The sequence below is a fragment of the Culicoides brevitarsis genome, chromosome 3, assembly GCF_036172545.1.
Source record: "Culicoides brevitarsis isolate CSIRO-B50_1 chromosome 3, AGI_CSIRO_Cbre_v1, whole genome shotgun sequence".
Lineage (NCBI taxonomy): Eukaryota > Metazoa > Arthropoda > Insecta > Diptera > Ceratopogonidae > Culicoides > Culicoides brevitarsis.
This window is the reverse complement of record NC_087087.1, coordinates 16,486,653-16,506,246: the sequence shown is the minus strand read 5'-3', so window position 1 is coordinate 16,506,246 and position 19,594 is coordinate 16,486,653. Positions and strand designations below refer to the sequence as shown.

The 19,594-nt window shown below is 26.2% G+C and overlaps 1 protein-coding gene across 1 annotated transcript in view; it reads left to right on the top strand.

Annotated features, from left to right (window-relative positions):
- Positions 1-1,335: 1,335 nt before the first annotated feature.
- LOC134835252 (uncharacterized) overlaps positions 1,336-19,594 on the top strand; it is a 64,925-nt gene continuing 46,666 nt past the window's right edge. Inside the window, exon 1 of the mRNA XM_063850123.1 lies at positions 1,336-1,747. Coding sequence (XP_063706193.1) covers positions 1,396-1,747 — 352 coding nt within the window. The 5' untranslated portion in view covers positions 1,336-1,395. The remainder of the gene's footprint in view (positions 1,748-19,594) is intronic.

Sequence of the window (19,594 nt, the reverse complement as noted above, 5' to 3'; positions counted from 1 at the left end):
CAATTTTTCTACTTTTATAAAAAAAAAAAAACAAATTTCGACCAATGATAAAAAAAATAAATATTTCGTGTTCCTGAAATTTTAAATTTAAAATTTAATTTTAATTAATTTTATTTTTTTTTATTTTAAAAATTTAAATTAAAAACGTTTTGAATTTAAAAAAAATAAATTTTTTTCGATTGAAAACTTTCAAATTGAAAAAATTGAAAAACTAATTTTTTTCCCATCAAATTTAAAAAATTTACTCCCATAACTGTTCTACGTCCTTCCATTTCCTTTTAAAACCCATTCAGGTAAATAAACAAAAACTTTAACATCCTCTCATTCACACTATTCCTTCGCATGCTTGTCCATTTATTCATTCTCATTCACTACAAATTCATTCTTTGTTATGTTTCCATGCAATTGCCTTTACCGGCAAATTTTACAAACAAACAACTTCTCTCTCCCCAGTTTTTTTTTTCCTGTAAAAAATCAAGAGAGAATCGTATCGTGTTCATTTTAACTTCATTGAATGAATTGCGTGTATATTTTGTAGCAACAGCGGCAGTTATTCGAAGAAATTCATTTTAGTGTTATTTACGCCGGCCTCGTGTGCACAAGTAAAGTGGCGGAAACCGTTGTATTTATTAAAAATAATTATAATTATGTGTCTATAAAATAAAATATTTAATTAAAAATATAAAATAATATATTAAAAAATAATTTATAATTTTTTTAGTGTTCCTTTTTTTTAATAAAAAATTAAATTTAACTCATAAAAAATACAAAAAAATAAAAAATCGCTTGTTCGTGTCTGTAAATACAATTTTTATATAAAAAATTATATTGTAGCAATAAAATAAATAATAATTAACCGAAGTGTATGTAATTAACTTATATTTTCGTGTTATAAATAATGAAATAGTTCAAGTGTTCAACAGACACACACACATTTGCCGTAAAAAAATAAAAACATAGGAATAATAAAAAAAAATCGTTTTATATAAAAAGTGTCTGGTTTCTGGAATTTATTACACAGAAAAAATAAAATTAAAAGTTATTAAAGCAAAAAGATGAAAAATTACTTGTACATTTGACCTGTTAATTGATTACTCACTCATTTGCCATAAATTAAAAATCGTACAGTGGAAAAAAAATTCAATACAAAAAAAATGTGAAGAAGATCAAAGAAATTTTAATTGAAAATTAATTACAAAGAAAAAAGTAATAAATAATCATTTATTGAATTAATATTGAAAAAAAAAATTAATCAACCTAGATTTTGTAAAAAAAATGTCGTAAAAATATTTTTTTAATTAAATAAATTATTTTAATTGCCCTTTGTGTAAAAAAAATTTCCATTAAAAAAAAAAAAAAAATTCATAAAAAGGGTCAAAAAATATGTTATAAAAAATGCCGTTCGTAAAACGAGTCGTACAACCAAAATACATTTGCCGGAAAAGCAAAGCACCTGGCCAGCAAGCAGCAGCAAGTTCGAGCGAGCAACAACAACAAACACCAGGTGATTCTTTGGTGCCATGCAACAATGGCATTGTACAAGATTACGAACTCGAGACCATCACAAATGTGACATTAAGTAATGCCTTGCGACAATTGGCATCGCTCCTGCTGATCTCCAACGAGATTTTCAGCGAGCTAAATAAGGAACTCGAAACTATCTCCGATCGTTCGGCCGGATTAAAGCAACGTATCGAGAAATTGGCAGAAAAAGTGGATAATGACGATCCTAAGCTTGTACCAGTTCGTAAGTAGAAAATTTTTTTTTAATTTTTTTTTTACCTGTATCCTTTTGGTAAAATAATCCTTTGGAACAAAAGACAATGAGAAACAATTGCACGTAATTAGTGAACAAAAAAAATTTTTTTTTTTTGTTGAAACAAAAGGACGACAAAGGAGATTTACATATTATTTCGAACCTTGCACTGAGAATTTTTTTAATTCAATTAAAAGTGTAGCAAAATTTCGTGAATTAACAAGAAGTTGAACTGAAAAAGTTCTGAAGTCACTTTTTTGCATAAAAATTAATATTTCATCAAAATCAAAAATTTTTTGCTTGGTTTGAATTAATTGGAATAAATTTTAGACTTTAAAGTCAATTTTTTGGCCTTTTTTACCATTTTTTGAAGAAATTTGTTCCATTTGAACCTAAAATAAAAAAAAATAAATGTTAAATTTCATTAAAATAAGTTTTAAAAAATTCATACCAAATTTATTCAATTTTAATTTTTATACTGAAAAAATAAAAGAAATTTTGAAACTATTAAAAATAAATATTTTTTTTTTTCTTTATTTTTTATAATTTAGAAAAAAAATAATTTGAATAAAAATTTGAAAAATTAAAAAAACTTTAGATTAAATTTTTAATTAAATAATTAAATAAAATTAATTTGATTAAATTGAATTTATTTTTAAAATGAAAAAATTTTCAAAAAAAAAAATTTCAACAATTTATATAAAATTAAATAATTTAAAATTAAATTAAAAATTCAAATAAAAAAAATTTGAAAATTAACATTTTTAGTTAAATAATTAATTTTAAAATGAAAATTTAAATTTAAAAAATTTTTCTATGAAAATTAACATTTAATTATTAAATTAAATAAATTAAATTTATTAAAAAAATTAAATTAATTTTTATAAATTTATTTAATTTATTTATTTATTTTAATTTTTATTTATTTTTTTAATAATTAAATAATTTTAATAGAAAAAAAAATAAATTATTAAATTTAAATTTAATTTTAAAAAATTTTTTCTTATGAGAATTTACAAAACTTCAAAAAAAAAAATACCAAACCTTTGTGTCTCCCTACTTCATCGTACAAGGGACTCGTTTATCCATAGAAACAACTTGCGACAGTTAAAAACAAAAATCCCTTTTTATATTCACTTTGTTTCATGCATTGCATTATATTTATCTCCTTTTACGATCTTATTCCAGAAAAAACACATTTTTGTCTTTTTTTTTTTTGTGTATGTTTTTTTATCACGAACAAGTCACCTGATTTTCAGAGTTTCATCGTCAATTAAACGTCTTTTATTAAAAAAGCAAACAAAACCACAGAAAATTACATTTTTTCTAAATCATAAAAATTTCCGGATATTAACTATTAACGTTCTGTTCCGTTCTGTTCTAAAAAAAGTTAAAAAAAAAATAAAAATGTTTGTTTGGAAAGACATAATTTGGAGGCCATTACCGTTCGTCTATTAAAACACATTTCGAACAGGATGCAAGTCATTGCATAAAAAAAATCGTAGAGAAATAAGGAAAAAAGAGACAAACACCGGACAAGATGGTCGTAAATAATGTTCCCGTAGTTATTTTGTGCACAGTAGGCGAACGAACAAAGTGTTTTTGGTGCGGATATTGTACCTGAGTAATTTTTATAATCATATTCAGGGTTTTTTTTCCTGTGAAAGAACATTAATGATAAGCACAAAAGATTTGATGGATGATGAATGTTCATTTTCTGTTTGATTTTTGTTTGCAAATTTCATTCAAAAATTTTTTTTCTGCGATTTGTGACATTTTTTGTTGGAAAATCATAAAAATTTGAAAAAAAAGTTGTCGTGAAATGGATTTGAGCGCATTTCGTTTGATAAAGAAAATTAAATTTCGCACTGGGATTGATACAAAATTAGGAAAAATTGATTTTTTTTTTTCGGGAAATTTTATATTTTAATTTTTTTGAACAAAAATTTTTCGTTCTCAGAGCTTTTTTAAACATTTTAGAAGCTATTTTGTTATAAATTCACATTTTAGTACTCCTCAATTGACATTTTACCAATTTCCTTGGATTTTTGCTCAATTTTATGATTTTCTATTGTTTAATTTACAATTTTTAAAAAATTTAACTTAATTTTATTTATTTTTAAAAATAAATTTAAAAAAATGTTTTTTAAAAAATATAAAAATTTAAAATTAAAAAAAAATTCGTTAAAACTTTTGAATTATTTAATTTATTTTTTATTAAAATTTTTAATTCAAAAACTTTATAAAAATATTAAAAAATACAAAATCTCCAATATTTTTAAAAATATAATTTAATTAAAAACTTAAAAAAATTCAAATTTCACATTTCCGTACTCCTCAACTGACATTTTTCAAATTTGTTCAGATTTTTGCTTAATTTTATAATTTAAGATCGTATTTTGAACAATTTTTTTTTAAATATAATTTATTTTATTTATTAAAAAAAAATAAATAAATAAAAAAAATATAATTTTATTTATTTTAATATACAAAAGTTTTAAATTAAAAAATTGTGTAAAAATTTATTTCAAGCGAAAACTAAGTAAAAAATTTTTCTAAATTAATTTTAATATAAAAAGTAGTAAAAAAAATAAATAAATAATTAAAAAATTAATCTAAAAATGCAAAAAAATAAAAAATATTCAACATTTTTAAAAATTAATTTGAATTAAAAATTTCAAATTTCACATTTTCGTACTCCTCAACGACAAATTTGTCCCAAAACTCAATATTTTCCATCAAAATGTCCCAAAAATGCAATAAAAAAATCATTTCTTCGAATCATATCTGCTTCATGTCATCACTTCATGACATTTTCTTCATTTCACATGTCATGCCTTACTTGGGTATCGCCTTGTCAATAACAATTTAAATTTTTATTACTTTCCCTTTGAGCAACATGCTATCAACGCGCTCCATATTTAGATTGGATGATCGATTCCACAGATCCAATTTTTTATTGCATTCGAGCCAATCGGAGATTAAAAAAATCAAATTGAAGACTCAAATTACTTGGAGACTTTTTTGACACTTTTTTGTTTTTTTTCTGAGAATTTTTCTTGTTAAAAAAAAATTGGGTGGCATCTTTTTGCTGCATATTTCACATGTTACTCAATTTTGTTTTGTTATCTTTTTGTCTGCTTAATTTCCATAAAAAGATTCTGCAATTTGCAGGTAGATTTTGTGCAAGTGTCTTCGAGCTCTCTTCTCTCTTTGTTTTATGCCATAAGAGATAATTTTAAAATGTGAGAAATTTCACAATTTGAAACTAAAAACTTTTGTCTTTACCCGTAAAATTGTTTCTCTAACGCAAGGCAAGCCTTTTATGTCTCAATGCTCGGTGCACATAAAAAAAAAGTTTCGTCTCGTTTTTGTTATCAGGCAACAGCTACACAAATGTTTACTTTTATTACGATTCTTTGTGTGTTGAGCAAATGTGATTCACATGAAAAAGTGTGAGGAAAATGGAAAATTTTTGTAAGGAAATGCCAGACAAAGAAAGTGTCATTGACTTAATTTTGAGTCATCACGAAAATTTTTGGTACATCCTGGAATATTTTTTTTTTTTTCGTTTTTTGTCAAATGAGTTCTCCACCCATTTTTTGTGTAATTATGATTTGTTTCGTGATTTTCATTAAATTTCCTTCGCAATCAATGGATGTGGTCAAGAACAATGAGACGAGGCACGCGCGTGTTTAGGAGCTATTAATATTTTATGCAAAGCTCTTAGCTATTTAAGCAAAAAAAAAAACAAAGAAAATCAGTTTTTTGCTGTTTGGATTGAAAGCATGGAATTTTTTGCACGAGGCAGCTTTTTCGATCAATATTTGTGGGGATATCAAAAATTATGACGTGACGTAAGTGGACCTTAATTTAAATGATTAATTAATTAGTTTCATGTTTTTATCTCAAGGTTCTAGAAAAAAATATTTTTACAAATTTTTTAAGGATGAAAACCTAAAAATATTTTTTAAAAATTATTTAATTATTTTTTAAATTAAATTTTAATAAAATAATAAATAAATTTTATTATTTTTATTTAAAATTATTAAATTTCAATTAAATTTAATTAATTTTTAATTTATTATTTACAATTAATTTTTCGACAAAGCTGGAGATTCCTTAAAAATAATCAAAAATATTTCTAAAAAAATATATAAAAAAAATAAATTCAATTAAATTAATTTTTTTTTATTATTATTATTAGAAAAATTATTTTTTATTATTTTTTGATTTTTATAGTTTATATTATTTTTTTTTTCTTTTAATAAATAGAAAAAAAAATTTAGTTCAGACCAAACATTAAAAAAAAAAATTTAAGAGCATAAAATATTTCAAAATTTCTCTATTCAATTTATTATCTTAAATGCATTTAAATACCTCAAATAACTCCTTATTACTATCAACAAACAATCGTGAAGCACAAAAATTCCTTTCATATCTCTTCAACTCTTCTAATCTACCAGAAATTGAAAAAAATTCTAATAAACTCCATTTTAACACCAAACGCACCGCCGCACAATAATAAAAATTAAACAGAAAATAACTTGAATAGATATAAAAAAAAAAATTTAATGAAACGAATGTGTTTACTCGACTCTCCTCAAAATAAACGAAAAACGAGCGTAAATCAAGTTTGACTTCAATAAATGATGTATCTAACATCTATTACGAACATAATTCTTCCATTTCCATTCATTTAAATCATTTCCTATATTCGAAATAAAAAAAAAGTCTTAAAAACATGAAAGAGAGAAAAGTTAATGTTTACAACACCTACTCACACCACGTTATTAGGCATTGCTTGTGATCAAGTTGTGTGTGAACAAACAAATATAAATGAAATGCCCACAACATAAAAGCAAATAAATTTTTCAAAAAAACTAGACATGACAGAAAAACGAAGGAGAAATGAGACAAAAACAGCGTAGAATTTTAACAAATGATTAAATGACGAGCTTTTGTCGCACGGTCGCACTATTCAATAGAAAATAAGAAGCTGGATGGATTTTAAGGCATTTTTTTTTGTTTTGGGAAATAACAAAAAAAACACGATTGAAAAAAAAATATAAAGAAAGAAGGCTTTCAGGAAAATTAAATTAAGTGGATTTTTTCTTGTGAGGTGATTTTTTTGTCATTAAATTGATGACGTATAAAATTAAGTTCAGCAAAAAATAAGACAATTTTTATTGAGGAAGTTCAAGGAATGTTCTTGACATTTTTATTCTTTTTCTTTAATTTTTCATATTTTTTTTCACATTTTAAAAATTCTTTTTCTATTCAATTTATTATTTAATTTTTATTTTACCTAATTTTATTTTTTTTTAATTTAATTATTTTTTTGAAAAAAATTAAAAAAAAAATAAGAAAAATTTTTCAAAAATATAAATTTTAAAATAAATTTTAGTCAAAAATTGATTTTTTTTATTAACCTTTTATTTTAAAATTTTTCGTTCTTTATTTTAATTATTTTTTATAAAAGAAAAATAAATAAAAATTATTTTTATTAAAATCATTTAATTTTGGAAATTAAATTAAATAATACCTAAAACTAAAGTGAACAAATTATAAATTAAATTAAAAAAAAAAATAAAATTTAATTTAAACAATTTATTTAATAGAATTAATAATTTTAAAAAATAAAACTAAAATAAAATATAAAATAAATATTTTCTAATTTTTTTTTTAATTTTGCTGAAAATTTCATTCAAAAAAATTTTTTTGGATTCAAATAAATTTATGGATCAAAAAAAAACTGTAAATTTATTGAAAAATCAACAAAAACGCATTAAATGTCATAAAAATATAAGACTGCACAAAAATGTATCCTACATACCATTTCTTGCACGAAAAATGTCAATGTGTGAGTGCGCTCTCAGAAAAAAAAAGAATTTTATGAACCATTGATGATGTTAAAGCGCATACAATCAATCATGAACATATTAAAAAGCGTCTCTTGTGCCGTCGTCGTTCGTCTTTTATCGCGGAACGTTTTGTTAAACAACCATCAAGAGACGACGCAGAGAATGATAATGCATAAAAAACGAGATAAAAGGAAGAAACACGATGACGACGCGATGCAACTTAAAAAGAAAATAACGAAGACACGAAAAAAAAGCGCATGAAGGTGTAAGACATATTGTAATAAATAAACCATGAAGCCGAAGTCTCTTCCCTTTTCTCTTCTCTTGTCATAAATAATAATAATAAAACTACGAAAAAAATGGTAACCTCAGACCTTGAAACTATTTTTATTTTGTTCGTTATGCGATTCGGTGGGAATGCATCAGATTTCGAGATAAAAATCCGCTTTATCAGTAATGTTCTGCATATTAGATGCTCTCTTCACACAGACACACGGATGGGAATCGTGCACATATTAAATTCCTGAGTTATTTACACGATCGACCTTTCTTACTCACTCACACAAACTCACACGGACAAGCAGGTAAGAAAACGTAACGAAATGAACGATGAGTTTTGAATGGTTTTGATGAAGGAAGATGATGATGATGAGTGCGTTCATTACATTTATTATTTCATTTTATTCTCGTTTATTGCAACAAATAATTTTTTCTTCGTCTTTGCTGCTCGCACAAGGGTGATCATCAACATTGTTTTTATGAATAAACGTATAATTGGAAAGATTTGAAGGTCGTTACCGTGCGATGCGGAGAATAAAATATGAGTTTTCTGCAGTGGTAATCAACATTCCGACGTTTTTCTACGGAAGACTGTAAAAAATTTGTTCTCGAAAAAAAAATTATTTTTTATTTTTAAAATTTCATATTAAATTAATCAAAATTAGAAAAAAAATTAATTAAAAAAAAATTAAAATTATATTTTTGAGTATTTTTTTTTATTTTTTATCTTTTTAAATTTTTTCAATTAAAAATTTAACAAATTAGATATTTTTTTTTAAATTAAATAAATGAAAATAAAATTATTTTTAATATAAAATCGAAGAATTTAATGATTTTTTTTTTGAATCAATAAATTCATTTTGTTTTTTTTTTGTTATTTTTCTTATTTTTTTTTTAAATTTTTTAAAAATAAAAAAAATTAATTAAAAAAAAATCGAAGAATTTCATGAATTTTTTTGGAATCAATGAAATTATTATTATTATTATTTATTTTGAATTGGTTATTATTTTTTTTTTAATTTTTAAAATGATGAAATTTGAAAAATTAGGAAAAAAATCAATTAAATAAAATTAAATGAAATTCCATTAGAAAAGGCTCAAAAAAATTTTTTTTAATTCTCGATTTTAGTTTTATTTTAATTTTTTTTTATTTTAGTTTTTTTGAAAAATTTATTTTTTTAAAATTTATTTATAAAAATTGTTCACACAAATTGATCAAAACTTTGACACTTTTGATTTTTTTGCAAAAAAAACGATCTTCTTCTAATTAAAAAATTTTAATCGCGAAACACAAATTTTCCACATTCCAGATTTACGTTTAATAAGATTTTACTTAAAAGAACATAAAAAAGGCAGCGAAGGAGCAAAATTCCGTAGATTGATTGACATTTGCATTATAATACATCGTTGTCGTCGTTGCGAGCACATAGTCTGGCATTCGAGCGAACATGATTGCACTTTTCGTTCCATTTCGTTCGCTATTCAGGACGACGATTACGACACGAGACGAAAGCTATATTTTCTGCGGTTATGCGACGGAATGCGATGGGTAGATGGATATAACTAATGATGCATCACATCCAGACGCTTTCTTTTCGTCTTCCTCGTCTTACAACATCAGACGAGAGCAGTGCATGGGCGCGACAAAGACAAATGTAAATCTTGTGCGGATGTTGTTTGTCAATGCCGTACTGGGCTATCAAGAAAGTTGCTTAATGACATGATAAAACCAAAGTTGGAGAAAATGTGTTTTTTTCCATTGTTGCCATAATGTGAAGGCAGACAAGGACTTTTTTGTAAATTTCTTATATTTTTCATTTTATTTTTCCTGCTTTAAAATATTTTTTTTTTAAATATTTGAAAAAATAAAAAATTTTAAATTTAAAAAAATAAAAAAATTATATATAAAAAAATTTTTTTGAAAAATAAAAATAAATTTAAAAAATTAAAATATTAAAAAAAAAATTAAATTTTTACAAGAAAAAATATGAGAAAAAAAATTTAAAACATAAAATAATTGAAAAATTAACATTGTACTGAAAAATCATTGAACTACTAAAAAATAACAAGTTACTGCAAATTTATTTAACCTTCTTTCATAAAATTTCTCAGTAAATTCTAAAAATTTTCTGCCTCTCCCGTAATTGATACAAATGACCAAAAAACTGCAAGTTGATGTTCAAATTTATTGCTCCCTCTTTATTTTTATTTTATTTTTTCATCAAAACAAAGCAGTAACAAACGGATTTGATGGTCAATTAACAATGATGGATGTCTTTGTCTGATGAAAAGTGACGTATTTATTGTTGCAATTATTCTGCATTTCTCCGTCATCTTCTCAATGACTGCTTTTGTCACTCTAACAAAACAACCACAAACCAAAAAAATTGTCATAAAAATACAAAACAAACAAAAATAGAAAGCGTTCGCGTGCAATGAATATAAATTTCCTGCAAAAATTTGCTTTTTTTTTGCTAAGAAAGTCGTCGCGACTTATTCAATCAACACAAAAAAACTGAAATGAAATGTAATTAGATTTGTGAATCAATAGAAGATCCGGCGTAAAAATGGGTCATCGCCATTTATTGAATGAAATTTCTTTCGGTTTGATAAGAGACGACGACGACGATGAGATAACGTTGAAAAAATAGAAATTCTGCTCAGGAAATGAGGCGTGAATGTATTGACAGTTGCGTCTCGAGACTGGAATAAACAATTTTTATTTTTCAATTTCATTAATGAATGAATGCCGAGTGTTGTTTGATGTCGATTTTAATCAAATATATCGAGAAAAAAAATGTGTCGAATCGTCATCGACGCGTACATGATTTTTTTCATAAACAATGTTTCAATTTTTTGTTTATTCAAAGTAGATTTATAAACTGGAGAACGTGATTTTTCTGAGATTTTTAATCATCATCGCATCATTTTTTGAATCTGTGGGCTTATAACGGTTCATCCAATTAATCAACTTACACTAATCACCGAATTGATCACGTTTTATCGCTTTTTAATTGACAAAACATGAATTTACCATCACTTGATATGTAAAACCATCAGATTTTTCGACAATTTTGTGTCAATTGGAGATGGAAATAAATGACCTTGTAGCCCTTCTTTTACATACGAAGCCACCTTTTGCCCATAAATATTCATTTAAAGAGAATCGTGTCTCCAATTTACATTCATTACGCTGCCGAAATACGTTCGAGAGTCGCAGTTGTCGTTCCCAATCAACGAAGGAACTCCCAATGTAGCGAACGAAATAACAACAACACCAATAAATCATCTCCGACTCACACATTGTCTATAATTTCTTTTATTATTCTCATATTTGTATAAAAATTCATGATCTCGAGCGCGCTTTCGGTTTAAATGGAAACAACAAAAAAACCAACAAAGATAATGGTGGTTTGGTTCTAAATCAATTTATAACATGCTTGGCTCACATTCACCTCTCAACTTTACTTTTTTTTGTTGTCTGCGTTCGCTTTTTATTATATGCTTTTTATTGAAATTTTAATGGTGTCTATATTGGTTTCACGCTTTTAGTGATATTTGAGTAAATAGATGGCGCTGTAATTTTTGTTTATCACAGGTTAAGCTCACAATGTATAGAATCTTTACTATAGATGCTCATAATGTGCATTGAGCCAAAAACTGAAAAATGGGTATGACGCCATCTTCATTGTCAAAGTGTCTGCTTCCATTGTTTCGAGAGGGGTAACAGTAGCCAAAAACTAATCCGGTAATGCCGCCATCAAGTAAATAATTTCCTCCGTGTGGTTACTTTCCGGCAAAATGACATCGTGGCTTTGTATTTCTTACGCAGTACGAACATGAACTAATTCCTTTATAATTGAGAAGTTGCATCCAGAGGAGCAAAATTAGGGAACTGGAGGCATACTGACTGCTCTAGAAGTCATCGCGTTGAGGGTTCGTTACCTGGTTGATGAAATAATTCCTTTGTTATAAGTCTGAACTCTTTTCGACCAAAATTTCCAAAAAAAATATCAAAAGCTCTGTTGGTTCAAATAGGACATTTTTTACTTAATGTCATTCCAGCGCTCGTCTGTTGTCATTTCGTGAAGGCAAATTAGGTTTAAAAGTTAATATAATATTGTAACTTAAAACATCAGGTCTTGCCACTTAGATTTCGTCGGCTGAGTGAACGACGAGGTTTGCGATTGCGACCATTACGGATCGTCACGAACAGGGGTGTTGCACGACGCAGTCATACTGCCATTGAATTTTTTTAGAGCCTTCGCAAGCGCCCATGCAGGGTAATTGCTTGCCAACTCATCTATTTCTGTGTACTGAGCACTTTTTTTTATCTTGAAATTTTTTTCTTGGTCGCACCATTTTTTTCCTTTTTTTTCTCAAATTTAGCGATTTTTGTCAAACTTTTTTTTTTTTTTAAGCTAACTTACAAGTATTTTCGAAAAAAATCAAAAATGTGACTTTTTTTTATAACCAAAAGTAAAATTTTGTTCGTGATAATACTTTACTTTAGATTTCGTCAGTTGAGTGAAAAATTAATTTCGTCAAAAGGAACGAATTCTGATGTGTTGCAGATTTTTATAAGTAACTTGTTATTTGATTTTTTTTAAGCCTTTGCCTATTTGCCAAATGTAACTGAGCAAATCAAATTTTTCGCAATTTTTTTCCTTTTTTTTTCTAAATGATATATCAAAGCCTTTTTTAAAATTATTATGTGACTTTGGCCTATTTATCATTTTATTTATCAAAAAAATTATGCTATTGTTACTCTATAACTCATAAAAAGCATATTTTTAAAAATATTTTTTTAAACAATTTTTTGTTTGTATGAATAAGTATAAGTATGAATTGGATGGCGTAATAGTAATTGTGATTTATTTTTATTACATATTATTCATAAACTCCGTAGGAACTCGTTCGAACGCTAATAATAATCAAGTACTCTTGTATATGTGTCTATTTAGTTGAATTTTGCCGCAAACGATTTTCTGTTGCTGTGAGAGAGACAACGACGACTTGATTAACTTTCAATTTGTGTGATTAACTTCGTATCGCACCTCAGGTTGAATGTTTCGAGTTACGTAAGAAAATGTTAAACTTTCAAGGCAGTAAATCCTTAAAATTGAGGTTTTATGGCTTTTATGCTTTTTGAACAAGAAACGAGGATCAAATCCTTGCTGAGAAAAATAAAAATTGCAAAAAGTTTGACGATTTGAGTCATTTTTGAGCTATTATTTCTATAAAATTGTCAATTTTAGCCCAAAAGAACAATAAAAAATTATTTTTAACTTTTTTTTGTGAATTGATGCCTTTAAAAAGTAAGATTTTTTAACTTGGTTTGACATAGAATCTTAAGCTTCAAGAAGCCTTTTTAAAAAATTTTTAAACTTACATTCGTTTGGTCTTTATTTCCTTTTAATGGGCCTTCCACGTCCTTTCAAGCGTATCAATTTAATCTTCCTTCCATTTAAATCAAGAAAAAACTCCTCAATGGATGGCAACAGCTTGTCCCAAATCTCCTTAATTTCCCTTAACTTCCCTCTTTTATGAACATTCGTGACCTAAAAATCATCATCAATTAGTCGCTTTAATCCAACTTCAAACATTTATGAGATAAAATTTCTTTTTTTAATGAAAATTTCTTTCTTTCTTTAAAAAAAAGGTCCAAACGTTTGACTCCCCTTATAAATTTACTTACGGACTTCTTACGAGAGCGTGCCAGGCATTTCCAAAACATTTTCGAGAGACAAATTTTTATTATTATTACATGAACCATGTGTTCACCTCACGAAATTCTTTTTAAAACGAGCATCTGGATGATTGTCTCATATTAACGTCATCAACATTCTTGCCTGAATTTGACAAATATCGAAAAATTGTTTGTTCCTAAAAAAAAGACGACAAAATGGGAAAAGAATAAACCACATAATGACTCCGTCCAACTTTCACACAACCAATAATTAAATTCTTACCTTTTTTCGTCTTTATTCAAATTTACTCCTAATCTAATAAAATGGAATAAAATATCAGGAGAGAAAAAATGAACAAAAAATTTCTTACCACTAAAGGTGCGTCGTTGCCGGTCTTCTGCATAAATGCAAACTTCAGGTATAAAATTTATAATTTTTTTTCAGTATTCTCAGTAGAAAACTGTAAACAAATTTCTTCCTCTAAACTTGATGTGAACACAAAAAAAAAATAGTTGACGATGATAAAGTTTCTAATTTAAATTTGTTTGTTGTTTGTCTCGCATCCGTACTTCGTATTCGCCTTTGCCGGCAGAAGACACAACTTTTTTCCATGTAGTTTTAGAGGAGGCATTAAATCTTTGTTATTTTTGATTATTATTATTATTATTTACGAACTCCAATCGTTCATCATTAAACACTACACAAACTATAATTATGGACTTTTTATTTATCACGATCGCTTATGAATTGGGAAAAAGAAAAAAAAGGTTAAATGCGTGTGTTAAAAATAGAGAAATAGAAACATCGGGGAAGTAAATTGATACATTTGGATCATCGTATAAAATTGTAGAGGAAAATGATGATGAATTGAGTCGATTCTTTTCTTTTGAAATCATAAAACTCTTTTTTTTATTTATGAAAGCCAGATCTAAGTTTATTAGATCAAAAGTTGTTTCCCATCAATCTATGAAGTTATTCTATGCAGATGTGGAATCAAACAAATGAAGTGTTTGTGAAATGCGGATGTCAAAAGTAAATGGTATGAATGATTGAATGCAATAAGAGCAATTATCATTAGTGTTTTAATGCAGAGAATGAGGGCAGGAATTTATATTGAATTCTGTATTATTATGAAGAGCAAATATTTTCATATTGTATTACCAATTTTGCCCACGAAAATTATTACAAATTATTATTGGTTGTTAAAAGTCAGTGGCGGGGGTGATACTATAAGCTAAAGGGGATAAAAAAATTTTTCTCGTCTCGTGTACTATCATCTTATTGAATTTTAATAAAGAACGAAATGTAGATTCATAAGATACTAATTTGGGGCGACAGCCATTGGAAAAACTTGACACGAATTTTCGAACGAAGATTAAGGATCTGATGATAAATTCATTTTGCGCTCAAAAAATTTTACAAAGTTTCATACTCTTAGAAAACAATTTTCTTAATAAGAGACGGATCTGCTTCATAAGACACCAAACGAACAAGTCTGACTGTATTATTTCTTTTTATAAGTCAACCCAGTCTAGATGGAATAATTTTCTTAGACTGTCTTTTCTCTTTAAGTTGTCTTTTTAAGTAAGACTGCCTTGGACTTTTGTGGCTGTTCTAATGTAAGCTATAACTTTATATATACCACTTACCAAATCCATATTTTGTCGGGATAATTTGTAATATTTAAGGTTTAAAATCGTATGATAAAACTCATTATGGTGTTCTTTTAAAATTTTGCAATATTTGTTTCTCAATATCTCTAAACCTTTGCTTAAGTTGGTTTTTTAAATCGTATTCTTCGTAATTATTTTCATCAGATCTTATTGGTTTTCTTTTTACTCAATCACAGAATTTTCGCTGATTCTTGATTTTACTCAATATTCTTGCTTCCACATGAAATTTTAGGATTTTCCTCTCAATGTAATCCATTAAAATCCAAAAATATTTTTTTCGTTACTTTGTCCATTTTATTCCCTCGTAGAGTTTAATCTATGGTTTCCAACTGAGACTTAGTGATTCATTCTGTTATATTTCTAGTTAAAATTTTACACTTGAAATTTATCCTTATAAATTTTTCGAGTATCACTTTTGTCCTTTAACTGAAAAAAATAAAATAAAAAATTATTAACAATTATATTAAAGCTAATCAATAATTAACTCCCCTTAGATACGCCACTGACCTAAAAAACCAAAACAAAAAGTTGTCAAATATTTCTCCTCACTTGTATTTTCATCGATTTTTAACTTTTAACTTATTTAGAGCTGAATATATAACAATTAAAACGCTACACTGGAATTCCAATCAAAAGTTAATATTTAGATCATGCACATCATCAAAGCACTTGCCTATCACACTTACCTATCAACTCCGATCACTTCATATTTCCTCATCCATGCCTTCTACCATCCACAAAGCAGCAGCATCCACACAAAGATGGAGTTATTACAATTTTAATTAAAACACAGTTCAAACGATCTATCTCCCACTGCGAAGCAAACCAAAGCCTTTGGACGTAAATTACCATCTTGTAATAATAAACTACAAAAAAATATAATAGAGTGAGATGTTCCGCTTCGTCTTTTTAATAAGATTTTAATTGAATTTACCGCATTATTGTCCGATTATGTGCCAACTTTTTCTTCTTCCACCAACTAGCTAATCGACTTAAAAAATTATCATAATTCTTCTCTGAAAAAGAAAGAAAAAATTGAATTAAAATCACAAAAAAATCAATAAAAATTAAATCAGTGGGTCACAATAAATTATCATAAAACGAGTGGTTCTAATGTCAAATTTCGCAACAAAAACAACCGAAAATGTAATTAAAAACATTGTCAAGCGATAAATTTCGCCACGAAAATAATGTTAGTCTCGCATATAATTGAAAAGGTAAAATTAATAAAATATGGGTCAAAATACGCATAATTGTTGATTTATTCATGCGATGTCCGTTGTTCCAAAAATTAATCGGATTTCTTTGTTTATTTTTCGGTTTTTTCGTCAATTCGAAGGTTTTCTTGCCAAGTCCGTGCCTAGAAAAAAAAACCACATGAATAAATAAAAAGTGCTATCTAATATTTTTTTCTGTATTCTCTGCTGTGATGCGTCTTGTTAAATATTTGCTTATGCATGACAATGACAAATGTACGCCAGCCATAGAATATTCATGTGTGACTCGGATCAGTTGATGCTCTTGGCTCAGACAGACCGCTGAAAAAAAATCATCAGCTAGAGAAAAAATTTCAAAAACAAACAAAAATAACGAACGGGAACGGAACAAGATCTGGATTTGTTCATTTTTTTGTGTTATTTTTCGCTCTATAACTCCATTGTTGCCGCAAAAACGAGACGACTACTCGCACAATTGAAATAAAAAAGTTTTTAAATAGAATTACAACAGTGGTATTTTAATTCGTTTTACGTCTTTTTTGTTGTTTGTCTAACTACCTCAACTTACCCCTTTCCCCTTTGCGACGTACGAGTCATGTCGAAACAGGAACAGATGGAAAAAGATACCACATTAAAATTTTATAATTAGATGCAAAACAAGTTTTTTCGATAGATTCACACGGATTCGTCCGACACCTGGTCGTGAGTGCATTTTTTACACAAACATTTTTTTTTTTTTCTGATTAAATTCCTGTCTACAATTTTTTATTTCTGTCAAAAAGCGTAATGTTAATCTGACGGGCATGACTGTGTTAATGTAATCAAATTCTTGTAAATTAAAACCAGATTTTTTTTTCTTTCACTATGCTCCTCCGCTGTGGCTAGTTAACACAAAAAATGAACGTCATGCACTATGATGGCAACATAATTGGAAAAGTTGATACGAGTTGATGGGACTCGGACAGATGTTGCGTTTCTGATGGAAAAATTAGCATGTGAGCTCAGGGACGTTTTGTGGCCTTGTTCTGTCAAAAAGTGTTGAAGAACTGTGATTAAAAGGCGATAAAATGGTTAAAAATTGTTATGAATGAGATTTTATCAGATGAAAAATTGCATTAAAATGCATTTTTTGAGTTTTTTTTCTAAACAAATTATTAAAAAATTTTTTTTTTAATATCCGAAGAAAATTAAATAAAAATTGATTAATTTATTAAAATAATTTTATTAAATTTGATAGAAAAATAAATTTAATTAAATAAAAATAATAAAAATTTAATAAAAAAAAAAATAAAATTTAATTTAATAAGCTTTATAAAAATAAAAAAAATTATTAAGTCTAAAATTTTTTGATGTATTTTCTTAAAATGGTGATAAAAATTTTATTTTTTCAAATAATTTATTATTTTAATCTAAAAAAATTTAGATTATTTTTTTTTATTTAATTATTATTATTATTATTTTTTTAACAAAACTGCAAAAAGGTGCGGGAAATGTAAAAACAAAAAAAAAATAAAATACTTTAAAAAAAAATTAAACTTCAATTTATTTAATTTTTAAAATAATTTAACTTTTGTTTGAACATTTTTATTAAGTTCGATAAAAATAAAAATTATTGAGAAATTTTTTTTTAACAAAAAAAATTGAGAAAAAAAATTTAATAAGATGTTGAATATTCAGAAAACTAATTTTTTTTCTCATTTTCTATTTTATAGAAATTTTTAATTAAATAATTTATTTTTAATTTTAAATTTTTTTCAATGTTTTAAAATTTGATATATTATTTTTTTAAATTATTAAAAAAAAACAAATAAATATTTTGAAGTATTTTTAATTTTAGAAATTTCCGCACCTTCCAATAGATTTAATGAAAATATTTTCAATAAATATTTAAAATAAATGTAAAAAATAGGAAAATAAATAATTTTTATTATTTATATAAATTTTAATTTTTAATAATTAAAACTGAAAAATAAATTAAACAAACAAAAATGCATCAATTATTCAATAGAAAAAAAAATAGATTTTTAAAAATAAATAAAAATTATTCTTAATTTTTTTTTCATATTTACCATGGTCATTTTAGGTCATTCCTCCTTCGAAAACAATCTTGAAAACAATTATTTAATTTTTTTCAAAAAAAAAAAAAAAAAAATAATAATTTTTTGTCTGTTTAATGTCCAAACCATATCGCCATGTCACGTCATTTTTCGTTCCTAACAACAACGTGCCTTTAAAAACCGATAAAAATTTATGTAAAATAAATCAGACACGATGCAACATCCATAAAACTCAAGATAATCCCGCCGAGTATCAAACTGAGTGCAGTAAAAATGTAAATCGTTAATGACACAACCAATAATATCATAAAAAATGGGAGAATATGCTGGAATGAAAAACAGAGATAAGATAAGTTTTTGTCTATTTTGTTGAATTTTCTCCATTTTTTTGTCGTCTCGTCTCGTCTCGTGTTGGATGCCCTTAATTACATTCTCGCTTCACGTTTTTTTTCTACTGGAATGTTATTTTTTCAAAAAAGTTTTCTATGAAATAAAGTACAACTAACACAAAAATCAATTATTTGGCTCCACTTTTCCTACTCACGATTTCAATTAGTGCATCGTTTACTTTACGCGCAACCAAAATATTTATTATAAACTTTGAACGAAAATATTTTATTGGATTATCTTCGCCCAAACTCCAATTTAATCCATGAATATTTGATTCAAAATTGACGAATTTCCGGTTTTGTTCTATGAAAATTATTAATTTTTCGTCCATTCATCATTTTTTGTGATGACAACTACGATGAATGATGATGACACGACAAGACATGATGACCTCAGCATGTTGGACAATTTCAATTTAATTTAATTTAATTCAATTAATTTGTAATTATCCGGTCGTTTTTTCGGAAGTTCAAAAACAAAAATGTTAGAATTCTGGAAATACGAGAGATTTTTGTAAATTATGCATGAGACGCATTTCTAAAGTAAGTCATTAGTAAACTTTCCTCGTCTCCGTCTTCATCATCAGCATCGTAAACTTCTTAATTAACGGAGCAAGCAAACACGAGACTATAACGCCAGTGAAATCCGCCTCACGTACGAGTAATATT